The 25,748-nt window shown below is 38.1% G+C and overlaps 1 protein-coding gene across 1 annotated transcript in view; it reads right to left on the bottom strand.

The window, feature by feature from the left end:
* Nucleotides 1-5,324: 5,324 nt before the first annotated feature.
* Nucleotides 5,325-25,748, bottom strand: part of mei4 (meiosis-specific, MEI4 homolog (S. cerevisiae)) — an 83,516-nt gene continuing 63,092 nt past the window's right edge. The window contains exon 5 of the mRNA XM_038271208.1: nt 5,325-5,717. Within this exon, the coding sequence (XP_038127136.1) occupies nt 5,436-5,717 (282 nt within the window). The 3' untranslated portion in view covers nt 5,325-5,435. The remainder of the gene's footprint in view (nt 5,718-25,748) is intronic.

The following is a 25,748-nucleotide window of genomic DNA, read 5'->3' as shown; positions in this document are numbered from 1 at the left end:
AAATGCACTTATTTTAAGAAAAAATTACTTATCTAGATTTAGATTTTTTGCAGTGCACATACAATATACACATTTACATATCTATATCTCTTTATCAATATCTGTCTTTATCTATATATATATGTATCTATCTATATACAGTACAGACCAAATAGCTGAAAATATGTCTTATATTCTAGGTTCTTCAAAATAGCCACCTTTTCCTTTGATTATATATATATATATATACACACACTGTATGCGGATGCGCCTTGGTGGCGCAGTGGTGAGCGCACAGGACCCACGTACACAGCCTTAGTCCTCGATGCGGCCCATGCATGGCCTTAAACCAGATCTTTCCTGGCTGGATTGCTCTAAGGTCCACCTGCGTTCTGCATCCTGCTAACTCCGGGACGGATCGGTCATCCAGTCACCTTGCAGGTCCTTGATCAGAGGGAACCACACCAGAATGGCCTTGCTAAACGCACTCTTTATTGCTAAATAAGGGTTTTACCCTGAGTCACGTATTCTTCAAGGAACAATAGCATTTTATGTGGCAAACTGGGGACATCACAGAGGAAAGATGAAGTCTTTCATTATAGAGCCCTGCCCTGCCCCCCCCCCCACAGACGGGCCTTTCTTTGTTTGGCCTACGCAAGCCATTGAGGCGGACTGGCAGGAACTCTTTCTGCAGCAGACTCGTGGGCACAAACATGTCCGACTCCTTTGAGACACTGAAATCCAAAGGATTTGTTTCGGTCTGAGTTGAACTTTTATCATTATTTTCCAGAATGTGATCTGAACACTGCAAGAACGATCTAGAAATAAATAAAAATTTACCCTTAATTTGAGTAGGTAAATATGAGGATTTGCCAATGAAATTAGTATCTTTACTCTTAAAATAAGATAATTAGATAATATGAACTTGAAATAAGATAATGCGATTGTTTTTTCTTATTTTAAATGTAAATTGTCTTGTTCCATTGGCAAAGTCTCTCACTTTCGTCCTCAATTGGAGAAAAAATGCACTTACTTTAAGAAAAAAATACTTACTTAGATTTCCTTTTTTTGCAGTGAACTGCTACTTGGAGCAGAGGCTTTGCAAATAAGGACTAAATGTGGATTTAATAAATACTCTTGATGCTCTTCACAAAGAGGGAAGCTGGTTAGAGATGAACGAAACACAGATGAGCTAAATCCAGGTCAATCCTGGAAAAAAAAAACTTTCATAGGCTGAGGACGACCTGGACGGGGAGTAGATTCACCTTCCAGCAGAACCACCATTAACACCCTGCCACAGATAGAAAAGATGGACTAGATGTGTCTCTAATCAAGCTCAGATAAATCAAACATTTGCATTCTCTCCTAATTAGCAACAAAGAACTCCAGAGCTCTTCTCTCCCACTGAATATGTGTCAGGTTTAAAGAGACAAAAAATAAACTTTAAACTTGAAAGACAGTGGGGTCTGAGAACCCTGGTTCGGTATGGCCTAGTTAAAGTAAAGTAAAGTAAATGATAAAAGTATCATTAAATTAAATCAAAGATTTTCTCCAACTAATTAAAAGTTTTTTCTTAAAGGAATAAGGAGAGAACTTAAGGTAGAAGAACAAATGAGGCGAGGAAATTCCCTGCAGACCTGCAGGTAGAGGTGGTTCTAAAAAGCAATCACTTCAAGGGATTGAATGCTAATGCTCCAAACTTTCTTAAATATGATTGATTTTATTAAAGTATTTAATTTCACAGCTCTAGTCTGTTTTTGGGTTTTTTTTAGCAGATCTTTATAAAATCAGTTGATGTTTGTGAAACGCTGAAACTACAAGGCGTGTGAATAAACTACATCAATTAAAACGTCAATCTTCTCTATGGCAACAAACCGAGAGGCACTCGGCACGGTTCTCTGACGGCTTAAAGGAGAATATTTCAGCTGTCAATCCCAAATATGATGAGACAGAGCTCTCCACTGAGGTGCATTAAACACCAGCTCACGTACCGAGCAGCCCAGTTCTGTTCTTCGATCCGCGCTCTGCCCCCCAACAGGATATGAAAGATCAGGAGATGGCAGGCGCCCAACCGCAGACTGATGTGATGCTAATCGGCTTTGCTGCCACACATCAGCCACCGGTCATTCCAGATGTCAGAGGAGACTTATTTATTTAAATATTTAGAATGACCAACAGAGATGAGAGACTCGCTGCTGATGGAGCCTCTTGGTTTGTGAATGAAACGTAGAAATGTCTGGAAAGAACTGCCACCACCTTTATAGTCTGCTTACAACAGGAACGTTTATTTTTGCTTCCTTCGTTTCATGAGAGATCCTGAGAGGTTTTAATGTTTGGTCCTCAGGGGAAGAAAAAAAAAAACAGATGTTTGCATCTCAGCTGAAAATCATTGAAGTCAAGATATTGTCCAAAACAGGGGGTGGTTATAAAAAATGTATGTTAGCCTGATAACAAATACGATTTAGTAAATAAACCACACATGGATTTAGGGACATTTTAAAATGGCTTTTAAGCTAGGTTAGCATAAAAAAATTAATTAATTAAACTAATTAATTAGTTTTGGTAGAAAGTATTTTACGGAGGAGAATTAGGGCCACTGAAAAAAAAAAAAGTTAACCGATTTTTAAATTTTATTTCAGTTTAACATGAGAAAAAATTTTATTCTGACTTTTTAATGTTAGAATTCAGTCAGAAGTCTGAGATTAAAGTCATAATTCTGACTTTTTTCTCAGAATTCTGACTTTAATCTCAGAATTCTGACTTTTTTCTCAGAATTCTGACTTTAATCTCAGAATTCTGACTTTAATCTCAGAATTCTGACTTTTTTCTCAGAATTCTGACTTTTTTCTCAGAATTCTGACTTTAATCTCCGAATTCTGACTGAATTCTAACAATAAAAAAGTCAGAATTCTGAGATTAAAGTCAGAATTCTGAGATTAAAGTCAGAATTCTGACTTTTTTCCGATGTTAAACTGAAATAAGATTTAAAAATCAGTTAACTTTTTTTTTTCAGTGGCCCTAATCCTCTTCCGTAGTCTTTAGTCTGGGAGGCAAACAGAAAGCTGGAGGAAGTCAGTAATTGCTTGTTAGCAATTGTTCTCGTTAGCCTTACAAACCTGCTGAGGCTTCATAATGACCTTGATCCTCATTAGAGATTTTAACAGGTTGCTAAAGATGCTTGTTTTATAACATGTTAGAGCTCTAAAGCTAATGCCCTACAGGTTAATGACTATAGATATAGGACGGCTAGAGACTTAAGGGGTAGAATGGGTAGTGACTAGTGAGGTAGGATATGTCAGGGATCGATGTTAACCATTGCCCGATCTCCCGGGGCAAGTAGTTTTTATTGTCGGGAGAGTACAAATTTCAATGCGTTTTATTTAGATTTTTAACATTACAATTTACATTTAAAATAATAAAAAAACAGTTGCATTGTCTTATTTCAAGTGCATATTATCTAATTATCTTATACCAAGAGTTAAAATTCTCATTCCATTGGCAAACTATCTCATTTACCTACTCAAATTAAAGGTAAATACTAGGGATGCACGATATAATCGGCCCCCTATCGATATCGGCTTTAAAACTGAATATCGGACATCGGCCCCCCCACCGATATTTAACCCGATATTTGATCAGCTTCTGAGTTTCTAAAGTCTAAAAAAAAAAATAATAATAAATACTACTTCTTCTTCTTCCTCAAAAACGTCTTTTTTACAGACTTAAAAACTTCTAAAGACGAGGGAAAAAATATTGATCCATTAAAATATCCCAATATCTTCATATGCTGATATATTGCCATTTAAAAACACCATATCAATCTCTTTTACTAATGAAATATTGCTATATGTCATCGTTATGCTACGAAATCCCCCGAAAATTCACCAAATGTTGCCATATTTTTATATGTTGATATATTGACGCGGTATCGATCTATTTTACTAACACAAGAATTTGCAAAATATCACGAGAGTTTCTAACAGAACGATGAAATTTCACCAGATTTTGAAAGTAAAATAGATCGATACCGCGTTTTTAAAAATCTATTTGATATCAGCATATGAAAATATATTTGAGTTTATTATTTTTCAAAGTGTCAGAAATGGATAACAAAACTGCTATTTTCAATGACTACTTATTTTTGTCCAGCTTTAACATCGGTATCGATATCGGTTATCGGCTACATGAGTTTTAAAATATCGGATATCGGCCAAAATCCCAATATCGTGCATCCCTAATAAATACACTTATTTTAAGAAATTTTTGCTTATTTTCAGAACTACCTCAGCCTGGAATAAACCATTGCTGCTGCTTTTATTGCTTTTATTCTAATGTCTATACTCTATATCTATCTTATCTTCTTTTACATGTTCAATGTTAAATATTGAATGTTAAATGTCATTATGTTCTTTGTATTATATTTATTATTGACCACTTGTTGTTACCAGTCCACCGCACTTTATGTCAGTCTGTAAATGTCTTGTCCTGGCATGGTATAGAGAGAAAACGTAATTTCATTTCCCTGGTGCATATGAAGAAAGTGACAATAAAGCTGACTTGACTAGTTAGGTCGATGAATAGTGGTTTAGTGACTAATAAAGTAGAATGATCAGTGACTAGTCAGGGAAGATGGGTTTTAGTTGTTTGTATTTTAATAATTGCTAGAAGCGTTTATTTCCTGCTTTCCTGCCGTGTGACACAAAGTTTGGGGATCTTTGTTTTATAGAAATTTAAGCCATTTGTGTTCTAGAGCAGATCTACAGATCTGTAAGAACCTAAATGTTCTGGTTATAAATGTATAATTTAAAAACATCAGGGCCTCTTTATTTTAACCAGAGTCTGGCGTTGATAGAATCTTCCGGCTGAATAATGAACGTCCCCAGATGATGGACACTTGATGATGAATCATTGTTTCATTTCTCGTCTCCAGCAGGAATATCCGCTCTGGTTGTTGGGCTTCTTGTTGTCATGCCAACCATCCGGATCCCACTACAAACAATGGAAGTGTGTGGTTGCTAAGCGACGGCAGCATCTTTACAAGAAACTGTGGATATCGTTGCTGCAGGGGTGAAGGTAGCAGTGAGGAAAATATAAATACATAATCGAGTGTCAGAGATCAGCGGATGGACCGACGCACCGGAGGAAAGCCGATATTCATTAACCTTCCTTTAAAAGGCTTTTCAGCTCTTAATTTGCACATAAGGATATTTTTACCTTTGTCCGACTTTTGGTCGTTGGTTAAAAAATGAATCCTTTGTAATCAAGAGAGGCTTCATATATCTGATTTTAAAAAAAGTTGCTGCAACAATGCAAGAGAAGCAGAGATCTTAGTTCCTTTTGGAATAAAATAAGTGATTTTATAATAAATGCAATTTGTAGTTCATCTTTTTTTTTACTGTAGCTCAGGTTTACAGGATGAATCTGCACTTATCTTCTGACAAACCTAGTTTAAAGTTTTAGCAGACCAGCTCTCTGGACCGACATGTTAAAGTCAGCAGATTCCCGATCGTCCACATGTAGAGGGAAAACAGTGGAAACTCGTCCGACAACAGGAAGAGACGATTCTCCAAGAAACGTAGGAAGACCTTCTTCTCTGGCTCCACCTCCGCCTTCCACCAAGCTACCTCTGAATCCTCCAAGAGTTTCTGCAGAGTCCAAAACAGGTGGAAGGAGTTCTGGTACTGATCCACTGGAAACTGTCTGAGCATGGAGGCGTCCGTGTTTCCGTCTTTCTGCACCTGCACAAAAAGAAAATGCAAATGGTGATGAGAAAAATGAGAAATCTCCTTTCCAGGATTGATGCTGAGAAACTAGTCCATCCATTTGTTACTTCAAGGCTGGACTATTGTAATTCTTTACTATCAGCTGATCCAAAATGCTGCAGCCAGAGTTCTGATGAAAATGAAAAAGAGAGATCATATCTCTCCTATCCTGGCTTCTCTTCATTGGCTTCCTGTTAAATCCAGAATAGAATTTAAAATCCTCCTTCTCACATATAAAGCCTTAAATGGCCAAGCTCCATCTGATATCAGAGATCTGATTGTTCCTTATGTTCCTAACAGAGCACTTCGCTCTCAATCTGCAGGTTTACTAGTGGTTCCTAGAATTTCTAACAGTAGAATGGGAGGCAGATCTTTTAGTTCTCAGGCTCCTCTCCTGTGGAACCAACTACCAGTTTTAGTCCGTGAGGCAGACACCCTGTCTACTTTTAAGGCTAGGCTTAAAACTTTCCTTTTTGATAAAGCTTCTAGTTAGAGTGGCTCAGGTTATCCTGAGCTATCTCTATAGTTCTGCTGCTATAGGCTTAGACTGCTGGAGGACATAGGGACCCCTTTTTCATCATTCTGCTTCATTCTATCTCTATTCTCCCACTCTGCAGAATCTGTTAGTTCAATCTCTAACGTTCTGCTCTCTCTGCTTTTTCTCATAGTAGCTTCATCTGGTCTGTTCCTGTTTGGCTGTGACTCCGTCCTGGAGAGAAATATCAGCTGTGCTGCTGCCATCAACACCTTTGTTTCTAGATGTTGGAGCTTGGCCTGTTTTCCAGTGTAGTCCTGTTTCTCTGACTGTGACTAACTGGATGTGCTCTCTTCATCCTCTGACATGGGAGCTGGCTCGGAGCTCGTCTGCCTGGCTGTGTGTTTCCTGGACGGGGCCGCCTGTGGAGCTGGTTGACAGTTGCCTTTTGTATCTATGCTTCTTTTTCTATGTCTGCTTCTGTCTCCTTGAACCCCAGTGGGCCTCAGCAGATGGCCGCTCACACTGAGCCTGGTTCTGCTGGAGGTTTCTTCCTGTTCAAAGGGAGCTTTTCCTCTCCACTGTCGTTACAAGCATGCTTAGTGTGAGGGATTGCTGAAGAGTCAATGAGTCGATGCAATCAGCTGGTTTTCCTTAGATAGAAAACTTTTAATCAATCTGACTGGATGATCTAGATCTATAAAGTGACCTGAGATGACATGATGTGAATTGGAGCCATAGAAATAAACTGAATAGAACTGAAATAAATATCAATAACTTTAACCTACAATAAAGACCCATAAGCTGTCCATCTAATTATGATAATTGCTGAATAGAACAAAACAGATGCCTTTAAACCGTGATGATTAATCTCTATGTCACTAAGCACTGAAATATTAACAGCTCTACACAAAATAACACCTAAAACTGGATGATAAACATCTGGAGTTAAACCTTTAACTTGTTAAAGCGACGACATTAATAACTGTTATGTTGATACAATGCAGCAGGACAGTTAAAGCAGATAACAGATCACACACATCAACACTGAAAGCCGGTATGCAAATCTTTCCAGCATCAAAGCTCATCCAAACCCGTTCACTCAACCATTTAGCATGATTATAATATCAGAGACATGCATCAGTAATGGAAACCACTTTCAATACATGATGAACATGAAGGTAAAATGATGCTTTTATTGAGGAGATGCTTGAATGGATAATAATTGATTTTTTCATGGGAAAAATCAAACTTGTAGAACTTACAGTGAGCTAATTAAATGGGCGCAGAGGATGTTAGCATGTAAACAATGAAGTGAGGATTCCTGGATTGGTCTGAGGACCTGGATTTCTCAAATGCATCGAGCCAAACTACTCTCCTTTAGGCTTCATTAACTTATATTTAATTTCCGGTCGGTGGCTGCAGCTAATTATAGCTGATAAATGGATGCTACGGTTGGTTGTAAGCAAAGGAGAGAGACGGCAGTAAGCAAAAAGTTTTTAAGATGTAAACAGTTAGTAAACAGTTTACCTTTTTGTTTTTACACTAAAGACAGGAAGTCATTTTATTTCAATAAAACTGTAAATAAACATAACTAGTTTTTATTAAAACAAACTGGGATGTCTTTTGCTTCACTGACTTTGTGTTGATTTCTTCCAGTGAAATCCATGACTGCCGGTTGGTGGAGACTCGTGGACACAACACTCACAAAGCGAAACTTCTGTTATTTAAATTCTGTTGAATAACAGAAGTTTATCTAAAGTCGTAGGGAAGACATATTTAATGTCAAATCATTCTGGCTTAAATGTGTATATAAATGTTCTCTTTATCAGAGGATATTGTCCCAAAATTTCTGTCTGCCAATCAAATGTTTTCGGTCATAGCATCTTGATTCATATGTCCCAGCTAATATACGCAACGGTTGAAATCAGAATCCTTTCCTTTCCCATTGAGTTGCGTCCCAGTGTTCACGGGGATGGACGTCTGTGTCTTCGGCAGGCGTAGAGCTAACAGAACTGGCAGCGTTGCGAGGCAAGGGCTCAAACATGTACGGCTGGAAGCCTTCTACACCAAACCAAGCTTCTGCCGCCCTGGCGTCCTCTTCCACAACATCTTCGTCCCCGCTTTCCTCCTCTAAATAAAAAATGGATGACGGAGGAGACTCATCCACGACCTCCGACACTAAACTCTCCTCCTCTTGCATGTTTCCTCTGTCCATAGCGTTCCTTGACAGCGTCGTTTCTAAGTCACCAATTTAGTGCTACTTGGTCGCAATGGAATTTCCCATTGGGAACCTGCTAGCACTAAGTTGCTAACTGGTTAGCAAGATGCTTCCTAAAAACCGGCCACAACTAAATATGCTTGTGAACCTTCCGCCACAACAATCCCGCCCCCTTGATAATCGACCAATCACATTCACTTTATTCACTCGTGTAAAGTCGGGAACCACTTGGGAGAATTCGGAAATGCAACGGTTGGAACAGCCGCTTCCCTACCACTTTAACTGTCAAACCCCCACATGCTTTTTTTTTTTTTTTTTTTTTTAGCATGTCCTCCCTGTCCATGAAGTTGTAGGAACCAGTAGCATTATAAAATATTGAAATTTTTTGTATTTTTCTAGACCAAAACGTAAATACTAATGATGTTATGAGATGAGCCAAAGCTTCGATGGAGGCTTGCTTCATTTGGGGGAGGAGCCAAAATAGATGACGTCCGAAGCCTCTCTACCCCACCGTACCATGTGACCGCTTCGGGAAGTGGTTCAGCTCGCCCCCGAACTTCGGCAGGCATTTAAACAGCCTCAGTATTCAGTCAAGATGTGGGACTTTGGAGGAGAGTTGGATAGATTCTAAGAATAGATTGGTTGGGAAAAACAACCAATCTAGTTGGTTAAATCTAGTTTGGTTAGAGTAAACAACGTAATGATGAAACTCTGAGCAAGCCACTGGTGACTGATGTGTCACCTTAATAGTGGCATCAGCTGTAAGACATGGACTTCTACTCCTGAGGTTGTTGGTTCAAATCCCAATTCTGACTATTGAAAGTTGCGATAATACACACAAAGTATTTTTGGTTAAGCGGGGCGAACATTGTACGACTGTTTGCCTTTTTCTGGCCGATTCTCCAGTCGTCCGAGAATTGTTCAATCGGGCCGACTTTCAGCCTGATCGTGCGTTTTGTAGTGTACAGGGGGTAACGAGGGGGCGATCAGCCACTCCATTAACCTCCCCATCAGGAATCGTAAGGTCGGGAGAAAATCAAACATGTTTGAAATTCAGTCGGCCGTCGTAAGGAGGTAGTGGGCGAATCGCGCAGTGGGCAAACAAGGATTCTTCTTCCTCTCAGGTGAAAACACAGAAACATGGCGGAGGTGCAAATGGAGTTCTTTCTGTAAAATTTAAAGACCATTGTAGCCACGTTTGCTCAGCCATGTCTTTGTGCATCAGTTATCGCCTTTTCTCTTCTGGATAAACGAGTCCGAGTAGCGCCATCTCAATGCGGAGCTGAGTCTGACATACAGTCTGAGCAGGTAGATCGCATCAGAGCGCCAGGCCTCATAGTTCGGTCAGCAAGGAATAATCAGTGGATCATTAGCTATACCTAAAGCTAATATGTTCGTGGTGATTTAATAGATTTAGCTTTAATCGGTAAAAAAATAATAATTTCCATCACGATCTCTGAGTCTGGGAGCGGCCATTTTTGCCCAAATATAGTAGCCCCTCCCTCCTGCCATCTTCCAGCAGTGACGTCACGGTGCGGTAAGCCTAGCGCCATTCTCCCCGCTTTACAAGCTAAATCAATGGGAACTACTAGACACATCTGCAATCAACAACAATTATTGAAGATTTCCAGAGGACTTCACCATTGAAATTCACCAGAGCTATAGTGAAACTGACAATGCCCACGTGCATGGCAGCTGGATGCTGGAATACATCGGGTAAAAGTGGAAAAAAAAGAGTTATTCCACCTTTCTGATTCCTGATCCTCCACGGACGGGTTGGTCGTTGGATCGCCAACTTGAAGAGGGAGGATTTGCCATCGAACTTCTGGCCAGAGAAAAAACCCGTAATATGTAGCCAACATTTGGAAGAAGAATGTTTTCAAGATGACTTGGATAATAGCGCGTTGTGACAAACACCAGATACAGCACTGGGACTTGATCAACAGCCGATACCGCACGTCACTAACCAGTAGGTGGCAGTAGTGTTCTTTGACAAACATGGATGCCTCCAGTAAAGCTCATTCACATGAAAATTACTCTGAATTAAAAGCACCTTTTTATTGAATAATATGTAATAATTGCATAATTAAGGACCTTTCAGAAGTTTGTATTCTGAATATGAGCGACTTTTCCTTTAAACAAATACAGAAGAAGGGCTTAAAAACACATCCAGTATGAGGAATAATCAGTCAAAGCTGCAATGTCAGAACAAGAAGTGGTCAAATTTATGGGACTTGATCTTTTATGATATTTAGAGGCCCATCTGGATCAGAGGAGGGACGGAGCAGAACCTTTGGAGCGCCACAGAAACTGCTGGAAAATGACTCCAGTAAAACCAGAAGATGTAATCCCGCCACTGCAGCCTCATTACTCCTCCGACCGCTCCCCTTCATGCCGTTCTTCTCAGATCAATGCACAACAATCAGCTTTTAGAAGATTCATTTTCTCTGACCATCATCTATCCCAATAAAAGGAGAAAACTTTACATTTTAACGGCAGCTTATAACAGTCTGTGTCCCGTTATGACCTGCGGGAGCGGCTGGGCTGAGGGAAGGAAATCCAGGATATTCCAGAAGCTGTCAGCAGCCCACATGCCGGTGATATTTATGAAGCCATGAGGCCAGCATCAACGCGCGGCACGGATCAATAGGTAAAGCTCCCTGGAGATAAAAACCTGAGCTGATTTTCTCTGATCCAAACTGAATGAAGAAACATCCGAGCTGAGAGGAACACAGAAAGAACTTCATCACTCTGACTCGTAGAAGATGTTTCACAAAAAGAGCCGTTTTCCTGCAGGAGCACCATTTACTCTCATCTTATTTCCAGGACGGTGTCAGAGATGGATGAAGTTAGCGCCGATCCAGAGCCGCAGCAGCTATAAAGCTGAAGGCTCTGAAGCCTGTCGAGTCTCGGCTGACGGATGGAGTGAGGAGAGGAGGAGGAGGTGGATCTGCTCGGCTTCAGAGAAGAGATGAGGAATGTGTTTGAACAGCCTAACTGAAAGAACTTCAGATTATCCTCACTGAAGCAGAGGTCAGCGGCTAAGGCGACTGAAGCTAGGACAAGATGTTGGACCTTTACCTGAATCGGCAGTTCCTCAATCGAAGCCTAAAAACAATCGTTATCTGCTGGGAATACAGTCGTGTTAGAAGGTCAAAGGTCAGAGCACTAGAATGGGTCATCAAGTTAAAGTTCCCAACTCTATCCAGTTTATTTCTATAGCTCCAATTCACATCATGTCATCTCAGGTCACTTTCCACTTCACCAGATCATCCAGTCAGATTGATTCAAAGTTTTCTATCTAAGGAAAACCAACTGATTGCATCGACTCATTGACTCTTCAGGAAACTCTAACACCAACCATGCTTGCAGCGACAGTGGAGAGGAAAAACTCTCTTTTAACAGAAAGAAACCTCCAGCAGAACCAGGCTCACAGGGTTCCTACAGCATACGGCAAGTTAAATTCAAGACTTTTTAAGACTTTTTAAAAGTTTTTTAAAGTTGTCGCAACCCTAACCCTTGCGACAACTTAACCCAAAGGTTTATTTTAACATAAACCACTGCACTAATGTTTCAAATGTTGAAAAGCTTCCCATACAGGAAGAAAGCTAAAAACACACAAATGACAGATATATTTTAACAACTATTTAACTGAATTCACAAACTTTGTTTTAGCAGGGAACAAAACAAATCAGTTTTAAAGCCCCAACATAACCAGTGCTAAGTCTTTTTTGCAGCTATTTTTCTTTGTATGGTTTTCTTAGTATGTTTGATTTGGTGATAAGTGGAGGCGTTGCAGAGACAAGGGTGGAACTAAACTGAGAAATACCGGCTGTTTCTCTGTAACTCCATTTTGACGCTTTGTGTTTCGTGCTTCGCATGTGCGACTCCACTGCCTTAATTCCCATCGTTCTAAGCTTGAATGACTTCTTGCACTAAATCCACTGAGCCTCATGCATGTTCCCTGGTTTTAGCCACGGAGAAAACTGTTGGCTGGAGACAATTTTGGTTACATTAATGCTACGTTCACATCGGACACAGCGGGCGCGGCAGAAGCAGCGAGTTTACATGCAAAGTCAATGGTTGACGCGCGTCAAGGCACAGCAAAAGGTCCCGCAGCGCGTTTTGAGCAGCAGGCGCAGCGCGCCGGGCGCGTTTAAGCATCTGACGCGGGTGACGCGCCGCAAACGCGCTGCTGCTCAAGATGGAAAAATTTAACTTTTGCTGCTCGACGCACCGCATCAACCAATCAGAGGAGCTGATCTGGGAGCTGGCCGTAAAACAGACACATCGCTGATGATGCAGAGCGCTGTGATCACTCCTCTGAAACAGTTTAGTGACGCATAAATTAACTTAAAATGCAGAAACCTGCCGACAGAATTTGTTCACATTTATTATCCTCGTGCCCGCAGTTTAGATTATTTAGATGAAAAACACCTACCAGCTGCCGCGGTGAACCGCGAAGAGGCGACACGGCCATCTAAATAATCCCTGCAAGCTCCCAGATCAGCTCCTGATTGGTTGACGCGGCCCGTCCAGCAGCAAAAGTTACATTTTTCCATCTCGAGCGCGTTTGCGCTGCGCCTGCTGCTCAAAACGCCCTGCGGGACCTTTTGCTGCGCCTTGACACGTGTCAACCATTGACTTCGCATGTAAACTCGCTGCTTCTGCCGCGCCCGCTGCATCCGGTGTGAACGTAGCATTACATTGCTCATTGCTCATATTTTCCAGACAAAAAAGTTAATGGTGCATCTCCCAAATGTCCCGGCCGCAACCACGCTTTTATTGGTTCCGCTATCGGGACGGAACCAATAATGGTGAGTTTTTTTTTTTTTGTTTTTTATTAAAAAACAATGTCAATTTTAATATTTTTTTATTTAGATTAAAAAAATAAATCGGAATAACAAAAATAATCCTATTTATGATGTTTTAAAAATTATGACCTACGAAAGACTAATTTCAGACATTTTAATACCAATTAAGGCCTTAGTTTAGAATTCAATGCCTTTTAAGAATTTTTAAGGACCCGCGGGAAGCCTGGCTCAGTGTGAGCAGCTATCTGCTGAGGCCGACTGGGGTTCAAGGAGACAGAAGCAGAGACACAAAAGGCAACTGTCAACCAGCTCTACAAGTGGAAACAGACCAGATGAAGCTAAGAGAGCAAAATAGCAAAATATTAGAGGTTGAACTAACAAATACAGCAGAATAAGAGAACAGAGATAGAATGAAGCAGAATAATGAAAAGGGGTCCTATGTCCTCTGGCAGTCTAAGCCTATAGCAGCACAAATCCAGATAATAGCTCAGGATAACCTATTTTGAATGAGGGATAAGAAAGTGAGAGCCACAGTGGACTGAAGGTTAGAGACTGAAGGCACTGAAGTGAGTTATGAGCAAAGCCTGAGTTCATTGTCCTGGGGGTTTAGCTCCTAAACTCTCCAGCTCTGAAGGAACTGCTTCAAACAATCAGAACACCAAAGGGAACCGACCGTCTGCAGAGAAACGACAGAGACAGATTCCTAATGATGAGATAAATGGATCTGTTCATAAAGCTAAGGTCAAGCAAAGTTCAGAATGAACTTCTAAATCGTCCCTGATCCAAACCACCAACCTGAAAATGGACGTGATTCTGATGTCAATGGTAAAACGATTGTCGCATCAACTTTCCCAATGAGACCCATCATGACTTTAAGTCTTAGCATGAGTAGAAACAGCCTTAAAGGTTGAGTTAGTCACGTTTTGGCCTGAACAGAGGTTTACTGCTGATCCTGGTACAGCAATCTCCCAACATACAGGGTTCAGTACCTCACTTATTAACCAGTAAGCAGGTAGTAAAAGAAGAAATGCCTCACACATCAAAAATAGCATTAAAAACAATCACAAACATTATTCCTTATTGTTGAAAATTGCTATATTATGGTTTAATATTCGTTTAATAAATGTTTCACCACTAGAGGGCGCATGTGCCTCATGTTATGGCTAAGTTGGTGTTTTCTTGCACCTTATATGGCGAAGAAGAAAGCTTTAAAAGTCAGTAAATGCAACATGGTGTGCATATCTTTCCCCACGATGCAGCAGTTTGAAGTCGTGTTAACTCAATTTTAATTTACTGGAATTTTTCTCAATTTAAGGTGGATGTTTCTAACCTGACTCCGCCAGATGGATTTGCTCCGCATATCCATCTGGAAACCTTCCATTGAAGCAATTTTGGGAAGGGGCGAAAATACTGGTTAGCTGATTGGCCTATGTTGGTGATAGACGGGCCAAATAAACCAATCAGATCAACGAAGCATATGACGTACTAACAGAGCGACGACGAAGAGGAGCCAATTGATAGATCAACCTCTTGCCGAAACCAGTCAGGAGAAGAGCAAAAACATCTTTTCCTCTGAGAAAAGCCTCCAGAGCAGTGTTTTGCTCTTCTTTCAGTGAAGAAATACTCGGTAATTCCCATAAAACTTGCTCGATAGCCACGCTAACGCTAGTTTCATCGGCTGAAGCCGCCATGTTCTTTAGCCTGAACTGTGGCGCTTCTCGTTGCGTCACACCTCAACCCGCCTCAAAGCCAACGCTGATTGGACGTTCGTTTGGTGAACGGCTCCAAATTTTCTTTAACGGAGAGTCTCCAGACTGATCTGCGAGTGAAACCTTGAAAGCTCGCGAGATCAGGATGGTCTCACCAGGCTAGGATGTTTCAGCTAAATCATTAACTTCCTTCTGTTCCTCTCATAGCTTTACATTCAACAGACTAAACATAAGAAAATTCGTATTATGTCATAGACGTTAACCGTCACACTATAGTCTTGCACTGGTTAAATAGCATTGCTCAGACACTTAAAATACACTTTAAACTACCTGGACGGGCCTGTATCCCAACAGCCGATACCGCACCGTGACGTCACTAACCAGTAGGTGGCAGTAGTGTTCTTTGACAAACATGGATGCCTCCAGTAAAGAACATTCACATGGAAATTACTCTGAATTAAAAACACTGATCATTTATTGAACAGGATGGAATCATTTCATATTTAAAGCTACAGTGTGTAACTTTTAGCGACATCTAGCGGTCAGACTGCAGACTGCAGCAACATGAACATCTCCCCCCCAACAGTACGGCGAGCGTTACGGGACAAAATGTCTTCTACGACGTCCGCATCACCTACCTTCTCAAGTGATGAGGTTTGTTTACATAGATAATTTTACAGATAGTATTTCATTAGTCTGTGTAGGGTATAGATTTCATGTAGACTTAAGATAATAAATATACCCGTTATTTTTTCTACATCGTTGTGACGTTTTGGCGATCTCGCAATCGCTAGTTTGTTGGCTCTGCGCTGCCGTAGCGCAAAGATGTCTGCCTCCATGGCTGCGAGACCCGCTCCTATGTAATTATAAATAACGAATTCTAAGGCAACGCAAATATTAAGGTTAAGAGGCTGAGCTCGTAGATGATGATAAATAACATAGTTATGTATAATATATTACATTTCTGACTGTATATCCCTGTAATTATTACACACTGTAGCTTTAAAGAACTTTCAGAAGTTTGGATTCTGAATATGAGCGGACGTTTCCCTTAAAATAAGCTTCAATGTGTCTCTTCTGTGACTTTTGCATTAAAGTTCATAATGTCCCGGATTAGTGTCCTAAATAAACTATGAATATTTCTTATGAAGTTTTTACAAACATCTGTGCTTCATAACCAGAGTAAAAGTGCTTCAAGTTTGACTTCAATCCTAACTTTTCTGTTCATCAGTGGGACTGATGCTGTAAGACAAAGAAAACATCCAAGAGGACTGAGAGACGTTCAAAGACCAGCTTCTCTTCAGATTAGTCAGGATACCTGCAGGAGAACCTCTATCCTCAGCTGAACCTCCTTACAGGTGAAGGAGGAGCACGTCTCCTCCAGGATCATAAAACATGACTCCTCATCTGTAAAGATCATCTACCAGGAAAAGAACAATCCCTGAAGATGTTCTGTGATAAAGCTTCTTCATAAACATCCTAACAGCGTTTCGCAGCACAGGTGCTGCCTCAATCTCCACATAAATAAAAGAAAAACCTCCTAATTCAGCAGCGCCACCTTAAAACCGACAAACAGCAGAGCTGATAAACGGTTGTTTAGTTCTCACCTTTAAGGGACGAGTTTTATAATTCATCTTGCGAACTATAACTCCATGAGATGAAGAGGAACATAAAGAAAACATGGAGGTAAACAGTGACTGAAAAGAGCTAAAGGCTTTAATTTATGCAGAAATGAAAAAGGCAATAAGCAGAGTAAAGGGTAGGAATCAGTGACAGAGTGACTAACAAAGACTGAAAGTGGGAAGAGTGAAGGCAGCGCTGACAAAGAGCTCATAATGAAGCTGTGTGCAGCTCACAGGGTGAAGGGCGCTAATTTACCCATCAAGGACAGAGACGGATCTGTCATCAGGAGCCTGCAGCAGCGCTGGAAACAAGCACCGCCCACTCGCCACAACAATACGCTGAAGGCACGAGCATCTGGCTCCTAAATCCTGACTTAGAAACGATCCATCAACGACGTACCGCTGCTTTCAGGAGAACTCAAAACCCACAACACTGCAAAAACCACCAAGAAAGAAAAAATAAGATAAGATAATTAGATAATATGCACCTTAAATAAGACAATGCAATTATATTTTTCTGATTTTAAGAAAAATTTACTTCTTTAGATTTCAGTGTTTTGCAGAGAAACATCTGGATGATTTATGAGGTGAAGTTTGTTTAAAGAGCAGGATTCTGGTTCTGATCCTTCATTAGTTCAGTGATCCGATAACAGGAAGGCAATATTCCAAAATTATTCAACCACAACACATCATCATTATTTCCTAAAGCAGTTTGACACATTTTCAGGCCTAAAGCTGGAAATGAATCATAATCAGTCCACTGGGAGGCAATAATCAGACTCCTCTGCCCCCCCCCCAACTTGCACCAATATATTAAGAAAAATAACAAAAGTGCTTCTAGAAGAAATTCATGAAAAACACTCAGAGTGAAAGTTTGGTGCAACAAAACCTTAGAGGCATTAATACGGAAGAGGATTTGGGCCACTGGAAAAAAAAAAGTAAACTGATTTTTAAATTTTATTGCAGTTTAATATTCTGTAAAAAAAAGTCAGAATTCTGAGAAAAAAGTCAGAATTCTGAGATTAAAGTCGGAATTCTGAGAAAAAAGTCAGAATTCTGAGAAAAAAGTCGGAATTCTGAGATTAAAGTCGGAATTCTGAGAAAAAAGTCAGAATTCTGAGATTAAAGTCGGAATTCTGAGAAAAAAGTCAGAATTCTGAGAAAAAAGTCGGAATTCTGAGATTAAAGTCGGAATTCTGAGATCAAAGTCAGAATTCTGAGAAAAAAGTCGGAATTCTGAGATTAAAGTCAGAATTCTGAGAAAAAAGTCGGAATTCTGAGATCAAAGTCGGAATTCTGAGAAAAAGGTCAGAATTCTGACTTTTCTCAGAATTCTTACTGAATTCCGACAATAAAAAAGTCAGAATTCTGAGATTAAAGTCAGAATTCTGAGAAAAAAGTCAGAATTCTGAGAAAAAAGTCAGAATTCTGAGATTAAAGTCAGAATTCTGAGAAAAAAGTCGGAATTCTGAGATTAAAGTCAGAATTCTGAGAAAAGTCAGAATTCTGAGATTAAAGTCGGAATTCTGAGATCAAAGTCAGAATTCTGAGAAAAAAGTCAGAATTCTGACTTTTCTCAGAATTCTTACTGAATTCCGACAATAAAAAAGTCGGAATTCTGAGATTAAAGTCGGAATTCTGAGATCAAAGTCAGAATTCTGAGAAAAAAGTCGGAATTCTGAGATTAAAGTCAGAATTCTGAGAAAAGTCAGAATTCTGAGATTAAAGTCGGAATTCTGAGATCAAAGTCAGAATTCTGAGAAAAAAGTCAGAATTCTGAGATTAAAGCCAGAATTCTGAGAAAAGTCAGAATTCTGAGAAAAAAGTCGGAATTCTGAGATCAAAGTCAGAATTCTGAGAAAAAAGTCAGAATTCTGACTTTTCTCAGAATTCTTACTGAATTCCGACAATAAAAAAGTCAGAATTCTGAGATTAAAGTCGGAATTCTGAGAAAAAAGTCAGAATTCTGAGATTAAAGCCAGAATTCTGAGAAAAGTCAGAATTCTGAGAAAAAAGTCGGAATTCTGAGATCAAAGTCAGAATTCTGAGAAAAAAGTCAGAATTCTGACTTTTCTCAGAATTCTTACTGAATTCCGACAATAAAAAAGTCAGAATTCTGAGATTAAAGTCGGAATTCTGAGAAAAAAGTCAGAATTCTGAGAAAAAAGTCGGAATTCTGAGATTAAAGTCGGAATTCTGAGAAAAAAGTCAGAATTCTGAGATTAAAGTCGGAATTCTGAGAAAAAAGTCAGAATTCTGAGAAAAAAGTCGGAATTCTGAGATTAAAGTCGGAATTCTGAGATCAAAGTCAGAATTCTGAGAAAAAAGTCGGAATTCTGAGATTAAAGTCAGAATTCTGAGAAAAAAGTCGGAATTCTGAGAAAAGTCAGAATTCTGAGAAAAAAGTCGGAATTCTGAGATCAAAGTCAGAATTCTGAGAAAAAAGTCAGAATTCTGACTTTTCTCAGAATTCTTACTGAATTCCGACAATAAAAAAGTCAGAATTCTGAGATTAAAGTCGGAATTCTGAGAAAAAAGTCAGAATTCTGAGAAAAAAGTCGGAATTCTGAGATTAAAGTCGGAATTCTGAGAAAAAAGTCAGAATTCTGAGAAAAAAGTCAGAATTCTGAGATTAAAGTCAGAATTCTGAGAAAAGTCAGAATTCTGAGATTAAAGTCGGAATTCTGAGATCAAAGTCAGAATTCTGAGAAAAAAGTCGGAATTCTGAGATTAAAGTCAGAATTCTGAGAAAAGTCGGAATTCTGAGATCAAAGTCAGAATTCTGAGAAAAAAGTCGGAATTCTGAGATTAAAGTCAGAATTCTGAAAAAAGTCAGAATTCTGAGATTAAAGTCGGAATTCTGAGATCAAAGTCAGAATTCTGAGAAAAAAGTCAGAATTCTGACTTTTCTCAGAATTCTTACTGAATTCCGACAATAAAAAAGTCAGAATTCTGAGATTAAAGTCTGAATTCTGAGAAAAAAGTCAGAATTCTGAGATTAAAGTCGGAATTCTGAGAAAAAAGTCAGAATTCTGAGAAAAAAGTCGGAATTCTGAGATTAAAGTCAGAATTCTGAGAAAAGTCAGAATTCTGAGATTAAAGTCGGAATTCTGAGATCAAAGTCAGAATTCGGAGAAAAAAGTCGGAATTCTGAGATTAAAGTCAGAATTCTGAGAAAAGTCAGAATTCTGAGATTAAAGTCAGAATTCTGAGAAAAGTCAGAATTCTGAGATTAAAGTCGGAATTCTGAGATCAAAGTCAGAATTCTGAGAAAAAAGTCGGAATTCTGAGATTAAAGTCAGAATTCTGAGAAAAGTCGGAATTCTGAGATCAAAGTCAGAATTCTGAGAAAAAAGTCGGAATTCTGAGATTAAAGTCAGAATTCTGAAAAAAGTCAGAATTCTGAGATTAAAGTCGGAATTCTGAGATCAAAGTCAGAATTCTGAGAAAAAAGTCAGAATTCTGACTTTTCTCAGAATTCTTACTGAATTCCGACAATAAAAAAGTCAGAATTCTGAGATTAAAGTCTGAATTCTGAGAAAAAAGTCAGAATTCTGAGATTAAAGTCGGAATTCTGAGAAAAAAGTCAGAATTCTGAGAAAAAAGTCGGAATTCTGAGATTAAAGTCAGAATTCTGAGAAAAGTCAGAATTCTGAGATTAAAGTCGGAATTCTGAGATCAAAGTCAGAATTCGGAGAAAAAAGTCGGAATTCTGAGATTAAAGTCAGAATTCTGAGAAAAGTCAGAATTCTGAGATTAAAGTCGGAATTCTGAGATCAAAGTCAGAATTCTGAGAAAAAAGTCGGAATTCTGACTTTTCTCAGAATTCTTACTGAATTCCGACAATAAAAAAGTCAGAATTCTGAGATTAAAGTCTGAATTCTGAGAAAAAAGTCAGAATTCTGAGTTTAAAGTCAGGAATTCTGAGAAAAAAGTCAGAATTCTGAGAAAAAAGTCGGAATTCTGAGATTAAAGTCAGAATTCTGAGAAAAGTCAGAATTCTGAGATTAAAGTCGGAATTCTGAGATCAAAGTCAGAATTCTGAGAAAAAAGTCGGAATTCTGAGATTAAAGTCAGAATTCTGAGAAAAGTCAGAATTCTGAGATTAAAGCCCACTCGCCACAACAATACGCTGAAGGCACGAGCATCTGGCTCCTAAATCCTGACTTAGAAACGATCCATCAACGACGTACCGCTGCTTTCAGGAGAACTCAAAACCCACAACACTGCAAAAACCACCAAGAAAGAAAAAATAAGATAAGATAATTAGATAATATGCACCTTAAATAAGACAATGCAATTATATTTTTCTGATTTTAAGAAAAATTTACTTCTTTAGATTTCAGTGTTTTGCAGAGAAACATCTGGATGATTTATGAGGTGAAGTTTGTTTAAAGAGCAGGATTCTGGTTCTGATCCTTCATTAGTTCAGTGATCCGATAACAGGAAGGCAATATTCCAAAATTATTCAACCACAACACATCATCATTATTTCCTAAAGCAGTTTGACACATTTTCAGGCCTAAAGCTGGAAATGAATCATAATCAGTCCACTGGGAGGCAATAATCAGACTCCTCTGCCCCCCCCCCAACTTGCACCAATATATTAAGAAAAATAACAAAAGTGCTTCTAGAAGAAATTCATGAAAAACACTCAGAGTGAAAGTTTGGTGCAACAAAACCTTAGAGGCATTAATACGGAAGAGGATTTGGGCCACTGGAAAAAAAAAAGTAAACTGATTTTTAAATTTTATTGCAGTTTAATATTCTGTAAAAAAAAGTCAGAATTCTGAGAAAAAAGTCAGAATTCTGAGAACAAAAGTCAGAATTCTGAGAACAAAAGTCAGAATTCTGAGAAAAAAGTCGGAATTCTGAGAAAAAAGTCGGAATTCTGAGAAAAAAGTCAGAATTCTGAGATTAAAGTCAGAATTCTGAGAAAAGTCAGAATTCTGAGAAAAAAGTCGGAATTCTGAGATCAAAGTCAGAATTCTGAGAAAAAAGTCAGAATTCTGACTTTTCTCAGAATTCTTACTGAATTCCGACAATAAAAAAGTCAGAATTCTGAGATTAAAGTCGGAATTCTGAGAAAAAAGTCAGAATTCTGAGAAAAAAGTCGGAATTCTGAGATTAAAGTCGGAATTCTGAGAAAAAAGTCAGAATTCTGAGATTAAAGTCGGAATTCTGAGATTAAAGTCGGAATTCTGAGATTAAAGTCGGAATTCTGAGATCAAAGTCAGAATTCTGAGATTAAAGTCAGAATTCTGAGATTAAAGTCAGAATTCTGAGAAAAAAGTCGGAATTCTGAGATCAAAGTCGGAATTCTGAGAAAAAAGTCAGAATTCTGACTTTTCTCAGAATTCTTACTGAATTCCGACAATAAAAAAGTCAGAATTCTGAGATTAAAGTCAGAATTCTGAGAAAAAAGTCAGAATTCTGAGAAAAAAGTCAGAATTCTGAGATTAAAGTCAGAATTCTGAGAAAAGTCAGAATTCTGAGATTAAAGTCGGAATTCTGAGATCAAAGTCAGAATTCTGAGAAAAAAGTCGGAATTCTGAGATTAAAGTCAGAATTCTGAGAAAAGTCAGAATTCTGAGATTAAAGTCGGAATTCTGAGATCAAAGTCAGAATTCTGAGAAAAAAAGTCAGAATTCTGACTTTTCTCAGAATTCTTACTGAATTCCGACAATAAAAAAGTCAGAATTCTGAGATTAAAGTCGGAATTCTGAGAAAAAAGTCAGAATTCTGAGATTAAAGCCAGAATTCTGAGAAAAGTCAGAATTCTGAGAAAAAAGTCGGAATTCTGAGATCAAAGTCAGAATTCTGAGAAAAAAGTCAGAATTCTGACTTTTCTCAGAATTCTTACTGAATTCCGACAATAAAAAAGTCAGAATTCTGAGATTAAAGTCGGAATTCTGAGAAAAAAGTCAGAATTCTGAGAAAAAAGTCGGAATTCTGAGATTAAAGTCGGAATTCTGAGAAAAAAGTCAGAATTCTGAGATTAAAGTCGGAATTCTGAGAAAAAAGTCAGAATTCTGAGAAAAAAGTCGGAATTCTGAGATTAAAGTCGGAATTCTGAGATTAAAGTCGGAATTCTGAGATTAAAGTCGGAATTCTGAGATTAAAGTCGGAATTCTGAGATCAAAGTCAGAATTCTGAGATTAAAGTCAGAATTCTGAGATTAAAGTCAGAATTCTGAGAAAAAAGTCGGAATTCTGAGATCAAAGTCGGAATTCTGAGAAAAAAGTCAGAATTCTGACTTTTCTCAGAATTCTTACTGAATTCCGACAATAAAAAAGTCAGAATTCTGAGATTAAAGTCAGAATTCTGAGAAAAAAGTCAGAATTCTGAGAAAAAAGTCAGAATTCTGAGATTAAAGTCAGAATTCTGAGAAAAGTCAGAATTCTGAGATTAAAGTCGGAATTCTGAGATCAAAGTCAGAATTCTGAGAAAAAAGTCGGAATTCTGAGATTAAAGTCAGAATTCTGAGAAAAGTCAGAATTCTGAGATTAAAGTCGGAATTCTGAGATCAAAGTCAGAATTCTGAGAAAAAAGTCAGAATTCTGACTTTTCTCAGAATTCTTACTGAATTCCGACAATAAAAAAGTCAGAATTCTGAGATTAAAGTCTGAATTCTGAGAAAAAAGTCAGAATTCTGAGATTAAAGTCGGAATTCTGAGAAAAAAGTCAGAATTCTGAGAAAAAAGTCGGAATTCTGAGATTAAAGTCAGAATTCTGAGAAAAGTCAGAATTCTGAGATTAAAGTCGGAATTCTGAGATCAAAGTCAGAATTCTGAGAAAAAAGTCGGAATTCTGAGATTAAAGTCAGAATTCTGAGAAAAGTCAGAATTCTGAGATTAAAGTCGGAATTCTGAGATCAAAGTCAGAATTCTGAGAAAAAAGTCAGAATTCTGACTTTTCTCAGAATTCTTACTGAATTCCGACAATAAAAAAGTCAGAATTCTGAGATTAAAGTCGGAATTCTGAGAAAAAAGTCAGAATTCTGAGATTAAAGTCGGAATTCTGAGATCAAAGTCAGAATTCTGAGAAAAAAGTCGGAATTCTGAGATTAAAGTCAGAATTCTGAAAAAAGTCAGAATTCTGAGATTAAAGTCGGAATTCTGAGATCAAAGTCAGAATTCTGAGAAAAAAGTCAGAATTCTGACTTTTCTCAGAATTCTTACTGAATTCCGACAATAAAAAAGTCAGAATTCTGAGATTAAAGTCTGAATTCTGAGAAAAAAGTCAGAATTCTGAGATTAAAGTCGGAATTCTGAGAAAAAAGTCAGAATTCTGAGAAAAAAGTCGGAATTCTGAGATTAAAGTCAGAATTCTGAGAAAAGTCAGAATTCTGAGATTAAAGTCGGAATTCTGAGATCAAAGTCAGAATTCGGAGAAAAAAGTCGGAATTCTGAGATTAAAGTCAGAATTCTGAGAAAAGTCAGAATTCTGAGATTAAAGTCGGAATTCTGAGATCAAAGTCAGAATTCTGAGAAAAAAGTCGGAATTCTGACTTTTCTCAGAATTCTTACTGAATTCCGACAATAAAAAAGTCAGAATTCTGAGATTAAAGTCTGAATTCTGAGAAAAAAGTCAGAATTCTGAGTTTAAAGTCAGGAATTCTGAGAAAAAAGTCAGAATTCTGAGAAAAAAGTCGGAATTCTGAGATTAAAGTCAGAATTCTGAGAAAAGTCAGGAATTCTGAGAAAAAAGTCAGAATTCTGAGAAAAAAGTCGGAATTCTGAGATTAAAGTCAGAATTCTGAGAAAAGTCAGAATTCTGAGATTAAAGTCGGAATTCTGAGATCAAAGTCAGAATTCTGAGAAAAAAGTCGGAATTCTGAGATTAAAGTCAGAATTCTGAGAAAAGTCAGAATTCTGAGATTAAAGTCGGAATTCTGAGATCAAAGTCAGAATTCTGAGAAAAAAGTCAGAATTCTGACTTTTCTCAGAATTCTTACTGAATTCCGACAATAAAAAAGTCAGAATTCTGAGATTAAAGTCGGAATTCTGAGATCAAAGTCAGAATTCTGAGAAAAAAGTCGGAATTCTGAGATTAAAGTCAGAATTCTGAGAAAAGTCAGAATTCTGAGATTAAAGTCGGAATTCTGAGATCAAAGTCAGAATTCTGAGAAAAAAGTCAGAATTCTGACTTTTCTCAGAATTCTTACTGAATTCCGACAATAAAAAAGTCAGAATTCTGAGATTAAAGTCTGAATTCTGAGAAAAAAGTCAGAATTCTGAGATTAAAGTCAGAATTCTGAGATTAAAGTCGGAATTCTGAGAAAAAAGTCAGAATTCTGAGAAAAAAGTCGGAATTCTGAGATTAAAGTCAGAATTCTGAGAAAAGTCAGAATTCTGAGATTAAAGTCGGAATTCTGAGATCAAAGTCAGAATTCGGAGAAAAAAGTCGGAATTCTGAGATTAAAGTCAGAATTCTGAGAAAAGTCAGAATTCTGAGATTAAAGTCGGAATTCTGAGATCAAAGTCAGAATTCTGAGAAAAGTCAGAATTCTGAGATTAAAGTCGGAATTCTGAGATCAAAGTCAGAATTCGGAGAAAAAAGTCGGAATTCTGAGATTAAAGTCAGAATTCTGAGAAAAGTCAGAATTCTGAGATTAAAGTCGGAATTCTGAGATCAAAGTCAGAATTCTGAGAAAAAAGTCGGAATTCTGAGATTAAAGTCAGAATTCTGAGAAAAGTCAGAATTCTGAGAAAAAAGTCAGAATTCTGAGTTTAAAGTCAGGAATTCTGAGAAAAAAGTCAGAATTCTGAGAAAAAAGTCGGAATTCTGAGATTAAAGTCAGAATTCTGAGAAAAAAGTCAGAATTCTGAGTTTAAAGTCAGGAATTCTGAGAAAAAAGTCAGAATTCTGAGAAAAAAGTCGGAATTCTGAGATTAAAGTCAGAATTCTGAGATCAAAGTCAGAATTCTGAGAAAAAAGTCGGAATTCTGAGATTAAAGTCAGAATTCTGAGAAAAGTCAGAATTCTGAGATTAAAGTCGGAATTCTGAGATCAAAGTCAGAATTCTGAGAAAAAAGTCAGAATTCTGACTTTTCTCAGAATTCTTACTGAATTCCGACAATAAAAAAGTCAGAATTCTGAGATTAAAGTCTGAATTCTGAGAAAAAAGTCAGAATTCTGAGTTTAAAGTCAGGAATTCTGAGAA

The sequence above is a fragment of the Cyprinodon tularosa genome, unplaced genomic scaffold, assembly GCF_016077235.1.
Source record: "Cyprinodon tularosa strain WSP-4 unplaced genomic scaffold, ASM1607723v1 ctg795, whole genome shotgun sequence".
Lineage (NCBI taxonomy): Eukaryota > Metazoa > Chordata > Actinopteri > Cyprinodontiformes > Cyprinodontidae > Cyprinodon > Cyprinodon tularosa.
The sequence above is the reverse complement of the archived record's forward strand: the minus strand, read 5'-3'. Positions and strand labels throughout refer to the sequence as shown.